The following is a 26,741-nucleotide window of genomic DNA, read 5'->3' on the forward strand; positions in this document are numbered from 1 at the left end:
TTGGGGTGGGGGTTGTTATGTGTCTCCAGCTCCAGTGGGTCCAGCTCTACCCATAGTGCTAAACCAAGTCTTTTATTAGATGTTTGTAACGCCAGATGCAATTGAGGAGGGTGGCAAGTAGTTCCTGGGATTGATAGTAATAAATTTGGTACACTGATAGTGGTGACATGCCAGAAATAATGGCCTCCCAGAGGGCACCCTTTAACATATACAGTGATCTGTTTTTGCCATGAAATAGATACAAATGCAGATAAATTGGCCTTAGTGGTTTTATATGTGGTTTTGAAAAAATTGTAAGTGGATATGTAGGCCAGGTGCAGTAGCTTATGCCTGTAAACCCAGCAATTTGGAAGGCCAAGGTGAGAGGATTGCCTGAGCCCAGGAGTTCAAGACCAGCCTAGGCAACATAGTGTGACTTCATATCCCTTAAAATAAAATAAAATAAAATAAACAGTATAGATAGGTAGATAGATGCATAAATGGTATGTAGTTGAGCTGATCTGGTTTTTTGATTAAATCTATTTTGAGTCATATTTTTGCATTTTAAAAAACTAAATTTCTTAAGATTACTAATTCACATATGTACCAGTTACCTAAGTCTTAAAGACTAAACAACATGTATTGTTGTGGTAAATATTCGATGATCTTTAAATTGCTGAGCTTTATTTGGTGCAACATGCCTTACTGTCTATTTTCACTCTCTCTCTTTACCCTTATTTAAGGTGTTGGAGGTGCTTCTGAAAATGATGACCCTTCCAAAATGGTTATGGTTCTGGCAGCTACTAATTTTCCCTGGGATATAGATGAGGCTTTAAGACGACGCCTTGAGAAACGAATTTATATTCCTTTACCATCAGGTATCTTCATTTAAATCTTGTCAGAACGCTCCAGTTAACTTTCAGCTGGATTTGTTTAGAGAATTTGATATTTGGTATTTATTAACCTTCCTTAAAGAGAGAAATGTAGAATATCTTCCCTTATATTACTATGTGGGCTATATGCCTTGATAACAGGAGATTTAAAAGTAAGGAATGGCTCTTGGAGTATTAAGCAAATGGGCCCTAAGAACTGGAAAACAACTCTTTACACTAAGTAGATTTGAGAAACAATAGCATACTATGTTTATGTTGAAGACTTATTTTTAAATGTGTTTCTACCTTTAGCAAAAGGCAGGGAGGAGCTATTACGAATAAGCCTTCGTGAACTGGAATTGGCTGATGATGTTGACCTTGCAAGTATAGCAGAAAACATGGAAGGTTATTCGGGTGCGGACATTACCAACGTGTGCAGGTATGAGTTCTTTTGGTAGCATAGGTTTTTGTGGGTATGAACTTTTATATGAAGTTTTTTGCTGAAGTGATAGAGGGGCTGGGTGTGGTGGCTCATACCTATGATCCCAGCACTTTGGGAAGCCAAGGTGAGAGAATTGCTTGAGTCCAGAAGTCGATACCAGCCTAGGCAGCGTAGTGAAACCTTGTCTCTACAAAAATATCTAAAAATTAGCCGGGCATGATGGTGTGCGCCTGTAGTTCTAGCTACTTAGGATGCTGAGGTAGAAGGATCACCTAAGTCCAGGAGATCGAGGCTGCCATGAGCTGTGATTGTCGTGATCATGCCACTGCACTCTAGCCTGGATGACGGAGTGACACCCTGGCTCAAAAAAAAAGATAAATGAATAAAGACCCATATACTAGCCTGTTGTCAGAATCACAAGTTCTGGTTTTAAGTTAGTGTTAGCAGGTGCTAATAACATATTTAGATATCTTCATGTCAGTGAAGAGTCTATATAGGTCATTTGAAAGTTACAAGTTCAAGCAGCTAATGTTATAACAATTTGTTTAAAATAAAAAGTCAATAATTGTCTTAGATTTTAAAAATTGTTTTAAAAAAAGTTGCCAATGCATTCCTTCACTCTACTGTGAAAGAGGTTGATCGCAAAATGTATTGACTTGGCATATGCACAGAGTACAGTCTTGTGCTCAGTGAACATATCCCAACTGTGATGGGAACAGCAGCAAAAAAAAGACTGCCTCTAGTTCAACTGATCTAAGTATTATCAGGGGGCTTGACTGTACTTATTTCCTCATCCCTAAGTGAGCATACATGCAGGGATATGAGGATTAGAAATAACATGTTACGCATCAAGCAGCTATATTGCTGTCCCTTTGCATAAATGGTGACTGATATCCAGGATGAAAAGTGGTAAAAGGAAAGAGATTCCTGAATCTGAGGTTTCTCTTTTTTTTAAGAAAAAAAAAAGCACAAATACAGAAGAAAAGGAGAAACCACTTAATTTGATCATCTAACTTTTACTCTACAAGGAGAAAATATTTTTCTAGTTAACAGGTTATCATCTGACTCTGTGATGCTTATTTTTCATTTTATTGACTACGTATAACAAAATTCAATTACTAGTTTCTTTATTGTATCCTTTAACTTTTTCTGGGGTTTTATATTCAGTAGTAATTATTTAAATTGACTGGCATCCTTATTTCATCATGCAAGATCTAACAACTAAAAAAACACAATAGGCTTTGTAGTCTAATAAGATTCTATGCAATACTGTATATGAGGAAGAACCCAAAAAATCCCAGAATTTATTGATAAAAAATTGCCTATTTATTCTTGCATGTTAAAACTTTAGTCACTTTCAAAATATTCTGGGCTGGGCGTGGTAATCCCAGCACTTTGGGAGGCTGAAGTGACAGGATTGCTTGAGCCTAGCGGTTTGAAACCAGCCTGGACAACTTGGAGACCTTATCTCTACAATAAATCAAAAAATTAGCTGGGTGTAGTGGCACACACCTGTGGTTCCAGGTACTGGGAAGGCTGAGGTGGAAGGATCACCTGAACGCAACAGGTCGAGGCTGCAGTGGCCATGATCATGCCACTGCACTTCAACTTGGGCAACAAAGTTAGACTGACCCAAAAAAAAAAAAAAAAATGTACTCTCTGTTTCATGCAGTACACCTATTGAAATACTTTTTCCACTGCTCAAGCAGAACAGTTTTTGAACTTGTCAATTTTGATACCTTTGAGTGCTTCTGTTGTTTTTTGTTTCACCTCTCCTACATTGGCTAAACATTTCCCTTAGAGGACTTTCTTCATCTGGGAACCAAAAAAAAAAAAATTTGTTGCTTGGGGCGAGACTGAGTAAATAGGCTGGGTGGGGTATGGGTGTCATGCTGTTTTGGGACAAAAACTCCTGAACACTTAGCACAGTGTGGGCAGGTGCGTTGTGGTGGTGGAAGAACCAGTCGCTTACCTGTTTATGCCACAACTCTGGACATTTCTTCTGCAGTGCAGCCTCTCACAATGCTAGCTAGTATATTGATGTTGATGGGTTCCTAGAACACTTTCCTAGCAAGAGACACCTATACTACAAGGGTCCCGCTCTCCAAAAGATAATTCCAGGTTTTGGGGGGGTCCCTCCCTCATATGTAATTTAGATCATGACTTGGAAATGCTACCACAGATGCATTGAATAATTTTTCTATACACAGGTTTTCATTCAATGAAAATAACACTTTGTGGTGGTTTTTTTTTTAACTTAAAACCTAGGGACGCCTCCTTGATGGCAATGAGAAGGCGTATTGAAGGTTTGACCCCAGAAGAAATCCGAAATCTTTCAAAAGAAGAAATGCACATGCCTACAACTATGGAGGATTTCGAAATGGCTTTAAAAAAGGTTTCTAAGTCAGTATCTGCTGCAGACATTGAAAGATATGAGAAATGGATATTTGAGTTTGGATCATGCTAAATTCTCACATGTAAACTGTGAGGAATCAGCCTTAAGTGTTTGAATAGTAATTAAATGTAGTAATTCATTGCACTGAGTGCTATATTTTTTTAAACTTTCATAATGGTAAGATTTTTTAAAACCCTTGTGATTCTGAATAAAGCCAATATTTTTAAGCTGAAATTTTGTTTTACTTTAGCATTACAGTTTTCTGTTTCACTGATCACAAATGTTACATGTTACTTGGCTTGGAATACTGTCTTTTTTCCTTTTCCTATTTTTTTTAAGACATGTTTCTTCCAACTGAATTGGCCATTTGCACTGGGATACTGAATAGCCAACAGACCACAAGGAAGTCGTCATTCTTTGCTCCTGTTTGAAACCAACAGCTACAACAGCAAACCACCACTGTCCTGTTGCGGGGCCTAGAAAAGCTGTCTTCATAATGCACTTCTAAGTGCAGCCTTTTATTCCCCACTGTCTGGTACTGTTATTCCTTCTAGGGAGGAGAATAAGATTAGCTCTGACTCCTTAATGCCTAATTTTCAGATAACTGAAAATCCCTGGGCATTTTCACACAAGTAGCTAATTAAAGCATGAGCCAGGCCAAATATGCCTTCCTTCCCACCTGGTGTTATGACAGCTTCCCTTCCTGGGAGAGTTTTAAAGATTCTTCATTTTACTATACATTTATGAAGGAAAAAAACAGTCTTGGCTAACTTTTATTCTGCCTACATAAGAGGCTGCATTATAGGCAAGTAGGTAGTTCTAGGCTTTTGCTGCTTATTGTACTGTAATCTAATTCATGAACTCATGCGTACAAAGCATAGCTAAAGAAATAGCTAATGGTATAAATAAATGTTAATGCTACCAAACTTTAGTTAGGATTTCCTTTTAGGATTATGTATAAGAAAATGACGTATTGTAGCATAACAACCACCGAAAAGAAAACAGTGTCGGGAGATTGCATGCCTTGCTATGGGCCCAAGTCTCAATAGGAAGGACAGAAGTTGGGATAGGAATCTGCTAACTGCATAGCCTATGCCCTCCACGATACCATGTAAACTCCTAAAGTTGTTTCCTCACCAGAACCTGTAAGCTTATGGTTAATGGACGAAACAAGACCATGTCATCGTTTGGAGTTAAAACTGGTATTTCTAACAACTTAATGAGAATGGGCATACAGAAATAAAGTGTTACTAGCTAGTGCAATTATAAATTGCATGCTATTAGTTTTCGGCAATAAGGAGGTAGGAATAATAGGCTTCTGTGAGACGTAATACTAAAGACAGCTTAACGCCTACTAAATACTAAAACAAAACATCATTCCTTCATTCTACTACATCATCCCCCCCCCACACACACACATACACATCTATTTAGCCTAAATATAAAGTAATTTAAAAAACCAATCATGACTTTTTTGGACACTGTTTTTTATTTTTTCTTAGTCATAGTCTCACTCTGTTGCCCAGACTGTGGAGTGCAGTGGCATGATCACGGCTCACTACAGCCTCAACCTCCTGGGCTCAATCCATCCTTCCACCTCAGCCTCCCAAGTAGCTGGGACTACAAGTGCACACCACCATGCCTAGCTAATTTTTTTTTTAATTTTTGTAAAGACAGGTTCTCCTTATGTTGGCCAGACTGGTCTTGAACTCCTGGGCTCAAGCAATTCTCTCACCTCAGCCTCCCAAAGTGCTGGGATTACAGGTGTGAGCCAATGTGCCCAGCAGCAACATTTTTAAAATGATGGGTTGCAATCAAAAATATTTTTTAATGAAACAATAGAAAGTATTACCTGTAATAAGTTATATGTCCTAGGTCACATTGTAAAATATGTCAATATGAGTAATGGTTTAAAAAGGTAAGATAAAAACACTTGTAGCGTAAATAGCACCATCCTTAGAACCACAAGACCAAAGGTACACTCTAACTCCATGATCCTGAAGGAAATCATTAACTGAGACTTGGTTTCAGCCAATGTAAGTGAAAGGATCTATACTTACACCTGTATACAGGTAATTCTCACTGGGGCCAAGTTTTTATACAATTGTAACCAAACCAGCTATACTTTTTTCCTCAAAAAGTTTATTTTAGAGTGAGAACATGTCACTACAACTTTTAAAACCTGGTGCATTCAAGGTGAGTAGTCTTGGTACAGGATACAATCAAATCATTATATACTTTAGTGATTTTATACTGAGTCACATACTTAATATAAAGGCACATTGTACTGTATAAAAAAATAAGTGTTATTAAGTTCTTGAGCTTTTAAATTAGAATTTTATAAAGTGCTTTTCATAAAGTCTTATATATTATAGTAATTAAGTGGATATAATTTCCTTAACAAAGGCACCTTGAAAAGTTATTGGCACATAACGTTTTGTCTTGCCTTTCTTTTTTTTTTGGTAATGTCAAAAGTTTCTTCCTATGTCTTCTCTTCCACTTTGTTTAAATTTTCCTTAACTATTCTTCATCTGAAAAGCCAGCCCTTTTTAGAGAACAAGGTGAATGTTAACTTGGCACTGTAAAGGTCAATTTTCAGGCAGTCTTGGGAGTCAATTTCTCTAGTGTATAAACTGATTCTTAATGATCTGAAGAAAATTATATTCAAGTAGCAAATTTGGAGTCGAGACTAATTCAGAGTCCATGATTTGAGATGGCATTTTAAATACATGTTTTATCTTCAAGGTTGTCAGCTGTTTTCTCAGGACCATCTGGATATAAGTTGATAGCTGTCACAGGTAGAACATTCACTTCATCCAACTCAAGAATTCCTCTGAAATATAAAATGATTAATTACTATCAAAATTAGATATTTCCTCTGCCTATAGTTTGGTGGTAAGATAAGGCTTCTTCAAAGTTATAATTACATACCTAAGGTTAGGTGCTTTTGCTTCAATCTATGTAATAGTTTATAATGGCTGTACAAACTCTGAGCCCACAGTTACCTTTACCAAAATGAGGGAATAGAAAGGTACAGAGGAAGTTCATTACTTAGTACTATAGGGAAGCAAAGGCTGGGGTAAGTATAGATCTTCAAGGTAGAGAGTTAGGTCCCCAGATATACTCTGGTTGAGCAAAAAAGACTAAGCCCATGCTGCTTTCTAAAAAATATCACTGAAACACAACCTTAGGGCTTTAGACAGTAGTTTTTTGTTACTTAAAATCCCTGACCAGAGAGTTGGTCTATGGATTGCATCCAAAACTCTGTACTGTAAATTCAGTGTTATCCCAATCAGAATATCAACAGAGGTTAGTTGTTTATAGAACCAAGCAAACTGATTCTAAAGTTCACAGGAAGAAACTGCAAGAATAGCCATAAGAATTTTTCAAAAGAAAAATGGAAGAAGAGAGAGTTGCCCTAACACGCTATCAAAGTTTTTATTAGAACATTATAGTAACTAAAACTATGCTAGTGGCATAGGAATAGACAAGGAGATCATCAGAGCAGAAGAATTCAGAAACAGATTTCCATACAGATTTAATTTATAATAAGGTAACATTCTAAATCAATGGGAAATTACTAATGGAACAATGGCCTCTATCTGGGAAATAAAATCATAACTCTAGCAAAGTATATACAAAAGTGAAGGTAAAAAGAAAGTTTTAAGAAAACATATGACTTTCAAATGCAAAAGGTTGGCCTACTTAAGGGGGAAAAAACCCCTAGAAACCAGAGGAATAACATAAATTGCTTAGACTCCAAATCTAAAGCTTTTGTATGCTATACCATAAACAAGAGCAAAAGGCAGATGGTAAAAATTAAGAAATCTACAATATACATTATATAACAGATGAAGGAGCTCCTATATGATTATTACAAAAGGCAATACAATTGAAAAATTAAAAATGTGTCAAGTGTGGTGGCATGTGCCTATAATCCCAGCTACTCAGGAAGCTGAGGTGGTAGGATCTCCTGAGCCCAGGAGATCAAGGCTACAGTAAGCCATGAAAGTGGCACTGCACTCTAGCCTGGGCAACAGAGTAACACTCTGACTCAAAAAAAAAAAGAAAGAAAAGTAGACAGCAGGACACAGTTGGCTCACGCCTCAATCCCAGCACTTTAGGAAGCCAAAGTGAGAGAATCACTTGAGCACAGGAGCTTGAGACCAGCCTGAGCAACATAGAAAAACTCTTGTCTCTACTAATAATAATACATAAAATTCAAAATAAAGCTAACTATGGGGGACAAAAAAGAATACGCTTATATATATATTGATAGGAAAAGATCTTAAGTCTGTGGTTCCCAAACTGCACTGAGGCCCCTGGGTTGGCACAGCAAACAGATGTACCACAGAAAATTTTCAAGAGACTTCATGTGTAATATTAGCTTGAGGGTAGTTCATGGTTTTGACTTTAGATTGCAAAACATTCAATGAAGTCGCCTTTCCAAAGCAGAGTTGCTGGTGGAGCTATAATTTGGAAGTTTTGTCCTTTCCAAACCTCATGTTGAAATTTGATCCCCAATGTTGGGGGTGGGGTCTAATGGGAGGTGTTGGGGTCATGGGAGCGGATCCCTCAGGAACAGATTAATGCCCTCCTTGAAGAGTTGGTGCCTGAGTTCTCTTACTCTATTCCTACATGAACTGGTTATTAATATAAAGAGAGGCCGGCACCTCCCTTCCTCTCTCTCATTTTCTCTCTCTGCACACACTAGCTCCATTTGCCTTCCCCATGAGTGGAAGCAGCCTGAGGCCCTCCCTAGAAACCAAGCAGATGCTGGCACCAGGCTTCCTGGACAGCCTGCGGAACGATGAGCTCAATGGACATCTTTTTATAAATTACCCACTCTCAGGTATTCCTTTATAGCAATGCAAAACGAACTAGGACAGGTAGTTAACATGGTAGAAAGCAAATACTGTTTAAAAACTAATGTTGAACAGGAAACGAGGGTGCGTATCTAATCTGGTTCCAATATATGAGGTACTGGTAGTGCCCTTTAGGCACAAACATCCCATGCAATCTCGTAATGTAGTAATTTAAGAACGAAATAAAATTATTTTTCTTCTTTAAATCTTTCTTTTGGCCTAAGTGGAGCATAAAAAAAATTATTGGCACACTAAGGATTCTGTAAACCTACAAAGTTTGGCAACCTCTGTCCTAAGTGAAAAATGCAATTTGCAGAACAATTAAGAGTCTGAGTTGATAAACAATTATAACTAGCATACATTTACATCAGTACATAGAAATTAGATGAAAAGCGCCAATCCAAACAGCTGACAATGACTACCTCTAAGTAGAAGAATAAGAAAGAACAGAGAAATGAAAGGATACTTCCAGTTCCTTGCTCTCTACAGGTCTATACTGACTACATATTTTTCTGCCAACAAGTATCCTCAGTACAATCACCATGATAAAGAATGCTGCAAGTGGGGACTAAAGGGAGGCCCAAACTTTACCTGTACGATGTCCAATTGTATACCTAATCCTGAATCGTGCCCCACATCTTTAAAATAAAATATATTTTAAAAAGTACATTGCTAATTTGGTTTTTGATTTTTCATTGAATCTTTTCCTGCTGAGGAGCCCATAACAACACAATGGGGAAAAAAACAAGGCGGACTCAGTGGCTCATGCCTGTAATCCCAGACTTTGGGAGGCCTAGGCAGGAGGAATACTGAGCCCAGGAGTTTGACACCAGCGTAGGCAATATAGCAAGACCCTGTACCTACAAAAAATCAAAAAGAAAAAAATTAGCTGGGCATGGTGGTACACACCTGTAGTCCCACCTACTCAGAAGGGTGAGGCAGGAGGATGGCTTGAGCCCAGGATTTTGAGGTTGCAGTGAGCTGTGATCATGTCACTGCACTCCAGCCTGGCAGCCTGGTTGACAGAGTGAGACCCCCCAACTCAAAAATAAAAAACAAATTACAATAACGTTTTCTATGCAAGGCATGCATAGTAAGGTTTAAAAGTTCTGAGCTTCCTGGTAGCCAAAGGGAATAGGAAAAAACTGTTAAATTACAGAATGTCACTAAAGGTTGAGCATACCTAATCTCAATCTAAAATCCAAAACGCTCCAAAATCCAAAACTTTTTGAGTGCTAGCATGATACCCAAAGGAAATGCTCACTGGAGCATTTCTGATTTCAGATTAGGGATGCTCAACCAGTAAGTATAATGCAAAATATTCCAAAATCAGTACACTTTCAATCCCCTGCTAAGTATTTCAGATAAGGGACAGTATCAGAAAAATAATGGGAATGCCAATTCTTCAGGGAAGATGCAAACTAAAAAGATGGGAGGGGCACTAACATTTCTTCACTCTGCAGGTGCTTCGCTTACATTGACTTTGCTCTATAACAATCCGTATAGGAAAACATTAGTTCATTGTACTCCTGAAGAAAGGGGAGTTTCAAAGACCTCGTAACAAGCAAGTGGAAAAGTGGATGTTCAAATCAGGCTTTTCCTGTAAATCCTGTGATACAGCATAGTCAATGTAATATCACTAAGCAGAAACCATGGTCGTTTCCATTGAGATTTGTTTCTATGAAGAGGCTAAAATGACTAATTGTTTAACTTGTGAAAATGCTAATAATTTACTTTAAAATTTACTATAAAATAATTTATTTGATTAAAAAAATTAAATATAAAAGGAAGTAAACATCAGTCTCTCCACTCTGACCTCATTCCCACTCATTACATGTAATTTATTTTCTCATTCTGGAAATTTTCTATGCATTTATATACATGTAGTACATACAATATTTTGTTTTACCCAAACGTGATAGTATTTGTTTGCAACTGGATAGACTTTGGAACTCTTCAGCCAGAGAATCCCATTGCACGTACGTGCAATTAGTTAGTCAAGCCCTCACTGATAAAGAGTTAAGAAGGTTCTTATTTTGTTTTGTTTTCTGTTACAAACAATGCTGCAATTAATATCCTGCTAGTCTTCTGAAATTAATTACATTTTAAACTGATACTTTGGGGTTGAAAATACATAGTGAAGTCCTTGTTTTATTCATCTCTGATCATACACATTGCACTTCCCATTACATATTTTTGTTTCCTTTCTCTCCCTACTAGACTTTAAGTTCTTATAGAGCACAGTTTGTCTTATTCACACTTTTCTTTCTTTTTTTTTTTTTTTGAGTTGGAGTCTCACTCTGTTGCCCAGGCTAGAGTGCAGTGGCAAGCTCACGGCCACTGCAGCCTCGACCTGCTGGGCTCAGGTGATCCTTCCACCTCAGCCTTCCAAGTAGCTGGAACTACAGGTGTGCTCTACCACACCCAACCTATTTTTTTTATTTATTGTAGAGATGAGGTTTCACCAAGTTGCCCACACTGGTCCCAAACCCCTGAGTTCAGGCAATCCTCTTGCCTCGGCCACCCAAAGAGCAGGGTTTACAGGCATGAGCCACTGTGCCTGGCCTTTTTTTTTTTTTTTTTTGAGTTTGAGTCTCACTGTCACCCAGGCTGCACACTTGAATATTTTTAAAGAGTACCTTGATCAAAACAGGCATTCAATAAATGTGTTTCAATATTGCTAAAGTTGGAACGGGATAAAATAAAAGCAGGCACTGTTTTTCCCTCCCACTTGTCTTACCCTCGCTAGTTTTTATATTTTCCACTCTATAGTTAATATCTCACTTTTTAATCATCAAAAACATTAACATTTCAGAAATAAGAAATACTTACTTGTATTCAGAAACTGGGAACAGCATCTTTAAGATGGTTATCACCACAGTCGCTCCTACAATTCCAACCACCATCACATTCAAAAACATGAAGAACACTGGGGAAACACTGCTCCAGAACTTACACAGATCTTTTCTAAACTTTTCCATCCATTGACACATTACCTAAAAAAGGAGTTTTGATTAGATATGCACATTTCATTGAGTTCTAAGGATAAACTTTAAATTTTTTAATGTTTTAGCTTTGGGGTAACAAAGATATCCACCCCAAAGCTAAAACAGTGGTGGTGGTGATGGTGGTGGTTACATAGGTGTTAACATTGGTCAAAACTAACTGTATATTTAAAACAGGTGCATTTTATTTTAAAATGTGCCTCAATACACATTTTACAATTTTACAATTTTAAAAATTATGTTCTGGCTAGGCGCAGTGGCTCATTTGACAGGCCGATGCAGGAGGATCACTTGAGGCCAGGAGTTCAAGACCAGCCTCAACAACATAGCGAGACTCTGTCTCTACAAAAATTTAAAAATTAGCCAGGCTGAGGTGGGAGAACTGTCTGAGCCCAGGGGTTCAAGACTGCAGTAAGCTATGATCATATAAGAGTGAGACTCCATCTCTAAAAAACTAAATAAATAAAAATTATTTTCTAACAATGCAGGCACAGAAATGCTAATATCTTTTAAAATTATTTATGTTGTTGTCTAACTACAAATCAAGTGAAAATTTCTAATTGACAGGAGATTAGTTAGCTATAGTTCACTATAAACAAAATGAACCAGAGCCAACTATCTGTTGCCAGTAACTAAGGACAGGAGAAGGAAAGAAAAGACAAAAAAAACAGTAGCTTTTAGAACAGATGCGAAGTACATTATGTACAAAACATATTTCTATACTTGAAGAGCAAATAAAGAGCCTAGGGTGGACACTGGCGGCATGGGCTATGAAGACAGTCTGCTTTGAGGCAACCTGCTGAGGAGTCGGGGTGGGCAGGAGGAGGGTGCCACAACCCAGACCACCACAGTGACTCCAACAAAGCAATCCCAACCTTCAGTGGCCTTCTACTTTGAGATTAACCATAGGCCCTGCTCATTTAAATGGAAATTATTTTGGATAGGGGCCTAGCTAATATATATAGAGATCAGGATACTCAATCTGAACGTATATCTGTCCTCCTGGAGAGCAGTACAGAAGTCATGAGTAGTACATGAGAACTTCATAGGTGCCAGTGCATATTTATATGTAGTACCCATCTGGTTGAATCCTTAGAACAATTTCATGAGATAACTAATTTACAAACCAAGTGGTTGCCCCACGATACAAATAAACTGAGGTTAGAGAAATTAACAATGTGTCCGCGATCACACAACTAGTAAGCAGCAGAACCAAGTTTCAAGCCTAGGCAGTCTGACTCCAGAACGTGTTCTCTCAACCACTGTGCTTAGTTACTGAACAAGATTCTGAGGGCACAATGCATGTGTGTGTACGCAAGGTAGGAGTTGCAGGATACAGAGGAATGGGGATATGAGAAAGAATTCTGGAACCTGAAACTCCAACCAAACAAAATCCAGTGCCTTGATAATCGTGATCTGACTATATTATTAAATGAAACTTGAAGAAGAAAATAAGAATAGCTGAGCATATCACTATCACCAATGCTCCATGGTTCTGGTTTTCATGGTTCCCGCCTCATCTTAATTGCCAGGATCTATGTTCTTTATCACAACCATCAATGCTCCTGCTAACACCAAATACTTGATTTACCTTATAAGAAGATGGAGGCTCTGCTCTGAGGGGGGTTTCGGGTAATTTGCCAGGCAAAGCATCTTCATCTACAGTGGTTTCCACATTCCTGATAAGGTACTGGCTGGTGGTCTGCAATGAACTAACACTTTCTACTAAGAAGAAAAAGCAAAGTTACCAAAGTTACCAGGGGCATGCTGGTATCTCTCCTGCTAGTCCAGTAACATTTAGGGTAGTACGAACATATATTTTACCATGGGAGAAAAAAATCATATTTGATGTTTACCTATTCAAGTGCCAGAAGGGAAATATAAACTAAGACAGTTACAAGGGGCTAAAGCAGTTATGATTTTGTTACACAGAAAGCCAAAATTTAAACAGTTCTATGTTTCAGTGAAAATGGAGTCGTTTTCCCTCTAAATGAACCTTCATCATATTCTTATTATATATTTTGTGATGAGTACCCACAGTAAGAGTGAATACTGAAAAATGTCACTATGAAACTAGCATTGATCACATTCTACTCAGGTTGAAAATAGATTCCTAAAGTCCTTAAATGGACATATAAAGTAATATAAGTTATAAAGCATTTTTGAAAGAAGCTCAAACATATTATCTATAATTAAAGCTATATAGTAACTATTGCAGATAATGTAAAAATTACAAAGTTCAAGAGTATATAAATGTATCATAAGGAAATACATGGTCTTTTAAATTACCTTTTTTGGAGAGGTTTGGCAGGGTAACTAAAATGTCACTGTCTCGGGAAATAGAGTACAGCATGCTTTCTTCCAAAGGAAGAGTGTAGTTCGAATGTCTGAGTATTCCCTGGTTCTTAACTAAAATGTCAATTTCAGTGACTTCCTGTTGTTGAGCCTATAAAAGAAAAAATAAGGGATTACGTTTTATTTTAAATAATGGCACAGCCCCATAAGAACCTAAAAGTGAATTTTCCTCCCCGATTTTTATAACTGAAAGGACTTGTCCTATTCAGATAACTACTCTCTATTCCCTCCCACTACTCCCACTTAGGGGCACTAATTGCAACTTTAATAATATTCCTGTCTGCTTTAGCACTCATTTTTAAAAGTTTAATCTCAGTTCCATTTCATTTACACAGAGGGACTTGGAGGAAACGGGAGCAGAACGATGAACCAAATCAGCCTCTTCATTGACTTTCTGTTTAATAATGTTCACAACAATTTAAAGTGATATAAGCATATATGAATATGATTTTGTTTTTTTTTGAGTCAGGGTCTCACTCTGTCACCCAGGCTGGAGTGCAGTGGCACAATCGCGGCTCACCGTAGCCTTAACCACCTGGCCTCAGGTGATCCTTCCACCTCAGCCTCCCAAGTAGCTGGGACGAGAGGCGCACACCACCATGCCTGGCTAATTTTTTTGATTTTTTGTAGAGACAGGGTCTTGCTATGTTGCCTAGGTTTGTCTTAAACTCCTGGCCTCAAGCAGTCTTCCTGCCTCAGCCTTTCAAAATGCTGAGATTACAGGCATGAGCCAATGTACCCAACCAAGAACATTTTTTAAAAATATACTTGAAGGCTAGGTTCAGTGGCTCCTCCTGTAGTCCCAACACTTTGGGAGGCTGAAGGGAGTGGATTTCCTGAGCCTGCGGGTTCGAGACCAGCCCGGGCAACTTGGTGAGACTTCGTCTCTACAATAAAATAAAATAAAATAGCCAGGCATAGTAGCGTGCTTCTGTAGTTCCTGCTACTTGGAAGGCTGAGGCGGAAGGATCACCGAAGCCCAACAGGTCAATACTGGGGTAGTTATGAGTGTGCCACTGCACTCCAGCCTGAGCGACTTCAACTCAAAAAAAAAAATACACTTCAAATGCTAAAATTAGTATACAAAAATTTTTAATGGTTGGATACATAGCAACAGAGTAACTTCTTATCTAGTCAAAAACAAAGTGAGCACATGCATAACACCTAGCACAAATTTAAATCCTTATAATTTAATTCCCAATTAATAAGCATACTATCTTACTTGTTTTCCATCAATCTCTACTACCTCTTCTTGAATGACAATTAGTTGCAAACTGGAACCAGATGCCATAGGCCACTCATGAACTAAAATCCTTACACTGACAATTCCAAAATATTCTTTCTCCTCCAAATTTTCCAGACTTTCATTCTTCACTATAAAAAGAAAGTAGTGAAAAGCATTGAACACAAATTACCACCAAATCTGTTACTGAGTTTGACTATTTTGATGACGTTTATATGGAACAAGACAGCTGTAAGCCAATTTCTTTGGCTTTCTTCAATCCTGATTCAATGCCATTTCAGACTCACAAAAATGAAAACAACTTGACAAATTCTTATGACTACTTACACTCATTTGAAAGGTTAAAATGCATTGATCTTTGTATTTTTGCATGACATACCACATGAGCAACATTTGTCCTATTCTTTTACACAGATTGACAATGAGGACCCAGCATGGCACAACGATTTATAAAGCAGACACAGCCAGATGACACAATCAAGCCCATGTTTTACAATATAAGCACATGCATTCATCCACAAACTACTGTGACAGAGGCAGTAAGAACACTGAGTTTTGTTCTCAATCCTTTCCCCCAAAAGGTGACATTTTAGTGTTGGAGAGGGCAAGAATGGGAAAAGAAGGTGGGAAAAGTTGCAGCTGCCCTACTAATGGATGACTGGGTAGGATGCACGTCCGGCCATGTTCTTCTCCAGCTTAGGGCACCCCGCCCCCCCATGGAGATGGGTGTAGTAACTGCAGCTGGCTTATGAGCCAATGGCTGTTCTATTATGGCAGAAAGCAAGGTGGCTCAAGCCTATAATCCTAGCATCGTGGGAGGTCAAGGCAAGAGGACTGCCTGATACCAGGGGTTCCAGACCAACCTGGGCAACTTAGAGAGACCTTGTCTCTACAGTAAATCAAAAAATTAGCCGGGTATGGTAGCACATACCTGTAGTTCCAGCTATTTGGAAGGCTGAAGTGAAAGGATAGCTTGAGCCCAACAGGTCAAGGCTGCAGTGGCCGTAAGCGTGCCACTGCACTCTAGCCTGGGTGACACAGTGAGACTCTGACTCAAAAAAATAAAGAAGAAGAAAAAGACAAGGCAACACACACCAGTGAAACTGACACAAACAGAGCATTTAGTTTCTGTCCCTCAAATAATCAGGATTATTTGCCAAATAGGAACCCAGATGTACAGTCTGTTTAAACAGACTCTGTGCTCAGGTCTATTCTCTAGAACATCCCAATATCTAATTCATGAACCACTTACTATATATCATCTACCTGGCCAATCTCCCCTCCTGAGTCCCTTCCCCTCCAAACCATTCACACAACAGTGTCCGACTAATCTCACTATGACAGAGTTTTAATATCACAGCCTCTTGCTCAAACACCTTCAGGGGCATCCCTGTGAGTATCCTGGTAGTTCTCTGACTGGGAACTCCTTCGGGCTCCTCATCTGGGTACTTGCTGCTCCTCTCTGTTGTGTGCCTAACCTCCCATACCATTCAAAGCTCACCACTGCCGAACATGCCCTCTCATGGTCCATCTCTGCATTTCAGTTGACCACTGGTCTCTCTCACAGAACAGAGGGTGTCTTGTCAGCATGTCTGTATGCCCAAAGATGAGGGCTCTGGGACTCAATGGGTGAGAAAGTACAATCATAAAAATTATCCAAAGCAGTGGATCTTCAGTTCGCAAACTTGGTACCTCTACTATAGAATAAAACATAAACAACAAAGCCCCTCATATTCTGACTTCCTTACTGTGTTAGTCAGCTTTTAAAATAGTCCTCAATGATCCTTGCCACCAAATATTCATATCATTGTTTAACTCCCTCTCCCTGAATATGGGCTGGACTTAGTGACTTGTTTTTGTTTTTACTTTTTATTTTAGTTTTTAAGAGACAGAGTCTCACTATATTGCCCAGATGGTCTTGAACTCCTAGCCTTAAGCAATCCTACCAGCCTCCTGAGTAGCTGGGATTACAAACGTCTCGCAAGACACTATATTGGGTCTAGTGACTACTTTCTAACAGAGCATAGCACAAGTGATGGAATGTCACTTCCGTGCTTAGATGATAAAAGACTGTGACTTCTGTCTTGTTCGTACTCATTCTTGCTGGCAGACTCTCTTGTCATCTTGATGATGAAAACAGCTGCCATGCTGTGAGATGCTCTACAGAGACGTTCATGTGGCAAGGAACGGAGGGAGGTCCCAAGCCCATATCTGGTGAGGAACTGAGGCCTCCATTCAACACTTCAGAAGGAACCGGATCCTGCCAACAACCACATGAATTATCTAGGGAAGCAAACCCTTCCCATTTGAGCCTTGACATGACGGTAGCCTTGTGAGAGCCAGAGGACCCAACTAGGACAAGCTCAGATTCTTGATCTACAGAAACTACGAAATAAGAAATACTGTCCTAGGCCACTGGCTTTTGGGTTAAATTGTTACGTAGCAATAAATAACAAACATGATACTAAAGAAAAAAATGCTTTAAAGAATTAAAGATTTGTTGTTGCTGCATTGAATGTTTTGAAGATCCAATTGTTATAATTGGATAAGATGAGCGTTTACTTCAGCTATCAAAGAAACAAATTCAATGCAACAGCTGAGATGACTAGAAAGATTGCCATAATAAATGGAGCAGCTAAGATGCATTCCAAGTCTAATTCCCAGGGAATATACCACCAAAAGAATTATTGTTTGTTTGTTTCTTTGTTTGAGTCGGAGCTCTCACTTTGTCATCCAGGCTGGAGTGCAGTGGTATGATAACAGCTCACCACAGCCTCGACCTCCAAGGCTCAGGTAATCCTTCTGCTTCAACCTTCCAAGTAGCTGGGACTTACAGACACATGCCACCATGCTTGGCTAATTTTTTTATTTTTTATTTTGTAGAGGCAAGGTCTTGCTATGTTGCCTAGGCTGGTCTTGAGCTCCTGGCTCAAGCAACTGAAGGCTGAGGTGGGAGGATCACCTGAGCCCAGGAAGTTGAGGTTGCAGTGAGCTGGGATTGTGCCACTACGCTCCAACCTGGGCAGCAGAGTGAGACCCTATCTCTAAATAAATAAATAAATAAATAAATTTTTAAAAGATTTAAATATATATGTGATAATAAACCCAAAGGCAAAAAGGGAATAAATGGAATTTAAGTGTTCTAAAATTCTTGCAGTTTGAGTGAATAAAAGTATGAATGTATTGATATCAAGGGTCACAACTAAATGAACAGTAAAATTATGTAAAACCAACAAGACAGAGGGGAACTATGAAACCAAAGTTAATTAGGTACCAAGAAAGCAAAAAGGGGAAGAACAGAAACAGAACAAGTGGGACAAAGAGAAACAATTAAGGAAGAGGATTTAAATCCAGCATATCAGCAATTTTAAAAATGTAAATAAATCAAAATCCCAATTGTAAGACACAGAATGAATTTACGTATTTATTTACTTATTTTTTGAGTTGGAGTCTCACTCTGTCGCCCAGACTGGAGTGCAGTGGCCGCTCCCAGCCACGGCAGCCTCAACCTGCTGGACTCCGGCGATCCTTCCTCCTCAGCCTTCCACGTAGCTGGAACTACAGGCATGTGCTACCACGCCTGGCTAGTTTTTTTTTAATTTATTGTAGAGATGAGGTCTCGCCAAGTTGCCCAGGCAGGTCTCGAACCCGTGGGCTCAGGCAATTCACTCACCTCGGCTTCCCAAAGCGCAGGATTACAGGCTGAGCCACCAAGCCCGGCCCAGAATGAATTTAAAAGCAACAACAAATATATGGTGCTTATAAGATACTCACTGTACATACAAGGACCCAAAAAGACTGAAAGAAAATGGAAGCCATACCACACCACAAGCATGAATAGGGGCAAAGAGGGACATACTATAAAGCTAAAAGAGTCACCGTGCCAGGAATACGTAACAATTTTAAGTCTGTATGCATTCAATACTGTTGTGTCAAAACATACGAAGCAGAAAATGAAAGGAGAACAAACAAATTCTCAGTAACTGACAGAGCAAACAAACAACACAAATCAGGAGCTCCACAGCATACATCATATCCAACAAATTGCATAATTTATTTTCAAGTACACATGGAAAGGGATATTGATTAAAACTGACCATATGCTAAGCCATAAATCAAGTCTAATTTCAAAGGCAGTTTTATCTCTGACAATATTCCTAGAATCTATAAAAAATCCCAAATATTCGGAAATTAAGTAATATACTTCTAAATGACCATTTAGAAAAGGAAATAGCAAAATCGATAATTAAACAACATTTTTCCAAATTATAATTAAAAATATATAACAAATCAAGTATACAAGTACTTAGAGAAAATGTACTGCCTTAAAATATAGGTAATAAAAAAATTCCATATATTCCTCCCATTTGCTATTTCATTCAAATAATATGGTATATTCCAATGTAAGATATCTGCTTGTCTTTAAACAACTCAAAATCTTTTTTTTGGTAGTTGGAGTCTCACTCCATCACCCAGGCTGGGGTGCAGTGGCACACTCGTGTACGCCAGACACATGAACTAACTTATTGTGATTGAACATGTGATTGACCACCCCAGCGTCGACCTACTAGGCTCCGGTGATCCTTCCGCCTCAGCCTTCCAAACAGCCGGAACTACAGGCACATGCTACTGTACCTGGCTAATTTTTGATTGTTTATTGTAGGTCTCGTCAAGTTGCCTGGGCTGGTCTCGAACCCATGGGCTCAGGCAATCCACCCGCCTTGGCCTCCCAAAGTACTGGGATTACAGGCTGAGCCACTAAGCCCGGCCAACTCAAAATCTTAAAAGGTTAAAATGAAAAAAAATTTTTCTCTCAGAGAAATAAGAAAAAAAAGAAAAAGAAAAATGTTTATGTAGAAGAAGCTGAAAACTAAACAATCAGACAATTCATTTTCTCTTTGTTTTTCACAATTATGGTAAGCACCTCTCCAGGGTGCTGGCTCTTGCCAACCCACATATTACCTCTCTGCACATTCTTATGTTGATGTCAACCTACCAGAAATACACTTCTATCAATACTGTCCTCATGAAAGAAAATAAGTGAATATGCCAAGTGTAGCCAATATAAAATAAGAATAGCATTTTAAACATATTAGTGTTATGATACACTCTGAAAATGATGTATACAGTCCCCTACTTACAAGCCTTCAAATTGCAAACTTTCAAAGATGTGAATACATGTCCAATCACAATAAGTTAGTTCATGTGTCTGGCATATATCTTCTACAAGTGTTTGTGCTTTTGTGTACTTTACTGTATACTACTGTACAGAGTACAGTAGTACAGAATCTTTATTTCAAGCCCAGGCTGACTGGAGACAAGCTTAAAAACAGTGGTGATGTAAATGGTACTGTATAGTCGATTAAGTTAGTGGGGTACCTAGAATAACTTCATTGGACTTACGAACAAATTGGATCTACAAACATGCTCTGGGAATAGAACTTGTTTATATGTAGGGGACTTAACTGTGTATGTGTATGTATATATATGTGTGTGTGTGTGTGTATATAATTTTTTTCTATATATTTTTAGAAACAGTTCTAAGTCCCAGGCTGGAGAGTAGTAGCGCAATTATAACTCACTGCAGCCTTGAATTCCTAGGCTCAGGCAATCCTACTGCCTTAATGACACAAATTTTACTTTAAAATGGAAATATATAACATCCAAGAATTGTTTTACTAATTTGGTATTATTAAAAACAGAACAATTATGTTTGAAATAATTTAGTAGTACTCACCTATCAAAGTCTGACAGCTTATTCGTGTTACACCACTATTTACAGGGAAGCCATTTACATATACCTGTCCACTCTCATAGGTTATGTTAAGAACAACCTTAAAATAAAGCAGCATAAACATTAATTCCAATATTTATAAACAATAACAAGCTCTTCATGTCAAAAATAAATCAACTAAATTAGATGTGTAGGTAAAATTCAAACAGGCAGCATAACACCTAACTAAATGAAATATTAAAAACATCAAAGGAGACAAACCTGTTCCTTGGATACTTCTCCATCATCTTTTAGGGTAGTTACGTTAATTCTGATGCCATCCTGCAAAACAAATATTATATAAATCGAACATGTATGCATTTCACAGACTGAGAATAACACATCTCTTTCTCTTTTCCTTGTAATTATATTTATTGTACAATTCACTTACAACAGCATTAAAAAAATATTTTCAGGCCAATTTTATTTTTATAGCCTTTTTACACCCTCATTCACAATTCCAATTTTTTACAATCTATAATTTTTCCATTTAATTGTGAAATATATCACAAGTATATAGTGTGCAAATAAAGTTTATAAGATTAACACTCATGTACCTACAACCTAAGTTAAAATCTAGAATATCATCTGTGCCTTAGAAATCCCTACATGATTCACCCTCCTCTCCTAAGGAGTCCCTACAGTGACTTACTTGTTAATCATTTCCTGCTTTTCTTTATAGTTTTACTACCCATGCATCTCTCTCTAAACATGTTTAGTTTCACCTGTTTCTGAGCTTTATGTAAGTGGAGTAGTATTGTATCTATTCTTCTGGAACTTGTTTCTTTTTTTAATTTTTTTTGAAATTTTATATTTTTTAAATATGTGGGGTACAATTCAGGATTAGGTGTACAAATGTTCATTGTATAGGTACCCTTGTTGATGAGGTGTGCCCTACCCCCCAGGCAGTTTCCCACTACTGCCAGTCCCGCTCCCACCCTCCCCTGGCAGTTTCCCACTACTGCCAGTCCCTTTCTTAAAGTATTACAATAGTTGTTCAAGGTCCGCTTATGAGTGAGAACGTATGATACTTGGTTCTTTGCTTCTGTGATAGATCACTCAGTATGATAGCCTCTTAAATCCATCCAAGTTGCTGCGAAGTTCATAATTTTGTCCTTTTTATGGCTGCATAATATTCCATTATGTATATATACCACATTTTTTTTTTTTATCCAGTCCTCTTTTGATGGACAGCACGGTTGGCTCCATGTTTTTGATATTGAGAATAATGCTGCAATAAGCATGCGTGTGCAGGTATCTTTTTCATAGAGTGACTTGAATTCCTCCGGGTATATTCCCAGTAAGGGGATTGTGGGGTTGTATGGGAGGTCGATTTTTATAGATCTTTTAGGAATCACCACTGTTTTCCACAGAGGCTGTAGTAGTTTACACTCCCAGCAACAGTGTAGAAGTAGTGTTCCCTTTTGTTTCTTTTGGTGAAATTGTCAATGCATGTAGCTAGCTGTAGCTATAATCACTTACTAGCTAGCTGTACCATGCTGTGTAACATTCCATCTGACTACCGATTTACTATTCATTCTACTACCCATGCACATCTGCATTACTTCCAACTGTTTTGCTTTTATAAACAACGTGGAGCTGACCCTTTCTTAAATGTGTCTCTTGGAAAAATATATGCAGTGCTCCGGTTTCATTGCCTCCCAAGTTATGATCAAAAGCACTCAACCCAAATAGTTAAGGGTATTGATGGCATACTTTCTATTGAGAAAAAAGCACTATTTTCAGAAGTATTCACTAGTGGCCACAGGAACTACCATCTGCCATTTGTACATTAAATCCTTTCTTAAGTTTATTCACAGGCATTGTTATCCTGGAATAAAAACAATACTCCTCTCAAATATTTTTTCCTTGAAATTGTATTAACTTTGAAAAAAGGAACAATGTTCATAAATATCAAAAAATAATATATAGGCTGGGCACAGCAGCTCATGTCTATAACCCCAGCACTTTGGGAAGCCAAGACAGGAGGAAAACTTGAGGCCAGGAGTTCAAGACCAGTCTGGACAACATAGCAAGACCCTGTCTCTACAAAAAAATTGAAAAATCAGCCAGGTATGGTGGCTCACATCTGTAGTCCTAGCTGCCTGTAGGAAGCTAAGGAGGGAGGATCAAGTTAGCTCAAGAGGTCAAGGCTATATTGAACTGTAATCTGCTCCCGCTGCCAGCAAGACCGTCTCAAAATAAACAAATACAAGTATATTTATTGGCAGTGTATCCTCAATACTTTAAACATAATTTCCAACAAATGAGAGAATAAGACTGATGAAATATTAATGAGGTTGAGCTGATTCCAGGGATAACCTGTGGAACAGGATTCATACCACATGAGGCCTACGCTGTCCATTTAGGCTGACCTTGATGTATTTCCCAATTAGGAGCCTAGTTAGCAGCTTTCCAGCTAGCAACTGTGCAGAACCACCCAGGCTTTCTCCTCTCTCACCCTGATCTAAATTAAGCTTGGGTTAGAACCAATAGTACCTCTAAAACAAATCAACATCAATAAGCCATCAAACTGATAGCTTTATCGTTTTGTGTCCAAATTTCAGTCAAATGTTCTTTACAAACTAGAGGATCTGTTAACAGTAAACTACTATTCTAATAGCCCATAGGTAAGTCTCAATGATGTTCTTCTAAGAAACCATCTGCCTTTTAGAAGTGAATATATACTATATTATCAGTAATTTACTGCACTTCCATGTATCACTTACCTATTAAAATACAGGATTTGAGAAAGACAACTAACTGACACCAGACTGTACTTCCCAGAGAACTGTTTTTTTGGTCTCATTGCAGAAAAGAACTGCATTTCTTACTGCCTCCAGACCAGGAGTATGGAACTAGGTCATATTTATTGCTCTTTCTGAGAACCTGAGTGAGCTGGAAGTTCAGGGTTGTGAGCCAGGGTCATGTATACATAGAAAGTGCTTGGAGACACTGAAAAGTTTCTCCCCGACCATTTTCAATTCTTCTAATTCCTTCATTCATAGGATGCCCATCTGGGACGCAATTGGTGTCCAAAAGATAAAGGTAATAAATACCTGGTTTAAAATAAGTAAGTCTGAGGGAAATATATGAAACATAGTTATGCATAAAAGAAAATGTCCTTTGAATACCTCTCTTTGGTGACCAAGTTATCTTAATATTAGAAGAATATACTATAAAACCTTTTTTTTTTTTTAAGAGATGGAGTTTCCCTCTGTCGCCCAAAGCTAGAGTGCAGTGGCACAATCATAGCTTACCACAGCCTCGAACTCCTGGGCTCAAATGATCCTCCTGCCTCAGCCTCCCAAGTAACTGGGACTATAGGCATGCACCACCACACCTGGCTAACTTTTTGTTTTTGCAGAGATAGGGTCTTGCTATGTTGCCCAAGTTGGTCTCCAACTCCTGGCTTCAATCTGTCCTCCCACCTCAACCTCCCAAAGTGCTGGGATTACAGGCCTGAGCTACTGTGCTGGCCAAAAACGTTTGTTATTCTTCAGTCTTGTGTGCAATCTTATGTGACCTCAACTTCTGACAAATGCATACATAAAAACAGAAAAATGCTTATAATCCAATAAATCTGAATCACTGAAAGATGATAGGGATAATTTAAAGAAAACTTCAATCAGTTTTCTTAAATCTACATCAAACTAGATACATGGATGGACAGATTTGTGTTAAAGTAAGTAAAATAACCTGTTAATGGCAGTCTAGGTCTGAAGTGTTCAGTATGGTACCCATTAATCATAACTAAACTTTAATTAATTAAAACTAAATAAAAGTTTGAAAACTCAATTCCTCACTGACACTGGCCACATTTTAAGAGCTGAGTGGCCACAGCACTCTAGTGGCTGCTCTAATGGAGACAGCAGAAATAAACATCACTGCCAAAAGTTCTACTGGACAGCACTTATGTGAGGAAGCACTGTAAAATTCTTTCAAATTTTCTATACGTTTGGCTATTTTTCACAGTAAAACATTGAAAAAAAATTAGAGCAAGCAGCTTCAGCTTCCCACATAACATATTCCAGGTAATGAGATTCTCCTTTTAGTTGTCATTTAATCTATAAAATTCCTTTTTTTTTTTTTTTTTGAGATGTGATGGGTCTTGCTATGTTGCCCAAAGTTGTCTCCAACTCCTGGTCCAACTGATACTCCCACTTCAACCTCCTGAGTAGTTGGGATTAGAGGCGTGAGCCATGAAACTGTTTATTCTGTGAAATTCTGAGTTTAAATCTAGACTTTCCAACAAATTGAAATGATGAAATCACTATTTTAAGCTTGTAGTCAACGTGTATTTTTCTCTGACTATACAGATAGAACCAAATGTCTCCTGGACACATAAATGTTGATGATGAATCTTTAAATTTTGAAAGAGAAAAATAACATCTATATTTCCAGAATTTTAGAATTACTTCATTTTCATTTGGTCTCTTGGTGCTTGTCCCTTGCATTCAGATTTTTTAACCAAATGCAACTGTGATTCACATATAATTTCAGATATAAGTGGTCTCTGGAATGCCCAGCAGAACTGAAAGGGGAGACATGCTCCTCACCTTTGATTTTTTTGTTTTTGTTTTTGTTTTTGAGTCAGTCTCACTCTGTCGCCCAGGCTGGAGTGCAGTAGCACACTCAAGGCCACCGCAGCCTCGACCTGCTGGGTTCAGGTGATCCTTCCACCTCAGCCTTCCAAGTAGCTGGAACTACAGGCGTGCGCCACCATGCCCGGCTAATTTTACTTGATTTATTGTAGTGACGAGATCTTGCCAAGTTGTCCAGGCTGGTCTCGAACCCCTGGGCTCAATCCTCTCGCCTCCGCCTCCCAAAGTGCTGGGATTTCAGGCGTGAGCCATCGCGCCCGGCTGCTCCTCACCTTTGTACCCACATGGAGCAATGCCATTACCTTAAAACATTAAAAGTAAAAATAAAAGCGACCGTTTACCATGCCTATCACCTTTGTTCTAATTACAGTATTCGTATTCAAGTCTTGACTGGTAAGAAAAGATATACTACTGTAGTTTCTCATCATTCTTAAAAAATTTGCACTTCAAAATATTCAAACTTTTCCCCACCATATATTCAACCACGGCAAAAATGGTGAGAATCGGTCACCTTTTAACACCATGAAGCAATGGTTCTCGAACTTCAGCCAGCATCAGAATGGCCTGGAGGGTTTGCTGACACCGAGCGCTGCACCCCGCCCCCAGAATGGCAGAACCTGGTTCCCAGGGGAAGCCGACCGCGACAGGCCCGAAGAATCACTTCTCCAACGTCAGACAAAAGACGAAGGCGGGTGAGGACCAGGTATCCAGCCTCGCCGCGCTTCTCCGGCCCGCGAAGCCCTCAGCCTCGGAAGGCGCCTTCCCAGCGCATCGCCGAGCAGGTACAGGTGGCCTGGAAAGGCGCCCTCCACTTTTGCAACTTCCACATTTCCACTCATTCCTGTCCCGGTGCCGGGCTCTACCTCAGGAAGCCGCGATGGCAAAGCCTGAGATCACGAGCGATCGCGCACTTTCCACGGTAAAGTCTCGTGTGGGCAAGCAACAGTTTGGGCCGCTGTGAAAATCGCTAAACTTAGTGGCCCGAGGCTCAACCACACAGTAACAGGCCCCCTTCGGACCCTTCCCGTCTGCCCTCTCGCTTCCCCCTCCCACGCTGTCCGCATTTCCTTGGGAGCTTCTCCCCGCTCCCCTTTGGGGGGTCCGGGCCCCCGCCCCTGCCGGCCGGCGGGACGTGGAAGGTGTCGCTGTGGACGGCCCGGGACACCCGGGAGGCCCGGGCCGAAGAACAGCAAGGCGTGCCCGCCCGG

The 26,741-nt window shown here is 39.1% G+C and overlaps 2 protein-coding genes across 2 annotated transcripts in view; one reads left to right on the forward strand and one right to left on the reverse strand.

Moving 5' to 3' along the window:
* Positions 1-3,922, forward strand: part of KATNA1 (katanin catalytic subunit A1) — a 38,004-nt gene extending 34,082 nt beyond the window's left edge. The window contains exons 8-10 of the mRNA XM_008052236.1: positions 723-857; positions 1,164-1,290; positions 3,562-3,922. Of these exons, the coding sequence (XP_008050427.1) occupies positions 723-857; positions 1,164-1,290; positions 3,562-3,760 (461 nt within the window). The 3' untranslated portion in view covers positions 3,761-3,922. The remainder of the gene's footprint in view (positions 1-722; positions 858-1,163; positions 1,291-3,561) is intronic.
* A 1,891-nt stretch (positions 3,923-5,813) lies between these two features.
* GINM1 (glycoprotein integral membrane 1) overlaps positions 5,814-26,741 on the reverse strand; it is a 21,186-nt gene continuing 258 nt past the window's right edge. The window contains exons 2-8 of the mRNA XM_008052238.1: positions 21,152-21,211; positions 20,894-20,990; positions 15,136-15,287; positions 13,848-14,004; positions 13,150-13,280; positions 11,386-11,549; positions 5,814-6,521 (exon numbers count right to left, since the gene is read on the reverse strand). Coding sequence (XP_008050429.1) covers positions 6,410-6,521; positions 11,386-11,549; positions 13,150-13,280; positions 13,848-14,004; positions 15,136-15,287; positions 20,894-20,990; positions 21,152-21,211 — 873 coding nt within the window. The 3' untranslated portion in view covers positions 5,814-6,409. The remainder of the gene's footprint in view (positions 6,522-11,385; positions 11,550-13,149; positions 13,281-13,847; positions 14,005-15,135; positions 15,288-20,893; positions 20,991-21,151; positions 21,212-26,741) is intronic.

The sequence above is a fragment of the Carlito syrichta genome, unplaced genomic scaffold (genome assembly GCF_000164805.1).
Source record: "Carlito syrichta isolate Samal-C Ts95f unplaced genomic scaffold, Tarsius_syrichta-2.0.1 Scaffold268496, whole genome shotgun sequence".
In the NCBI taxonomy this organism is placed as follows: Eukaryota; Metazoa; Chordata; class Mammalia; order Primates; family Tarsiidae; genus Carlito; species Carlito syrichta.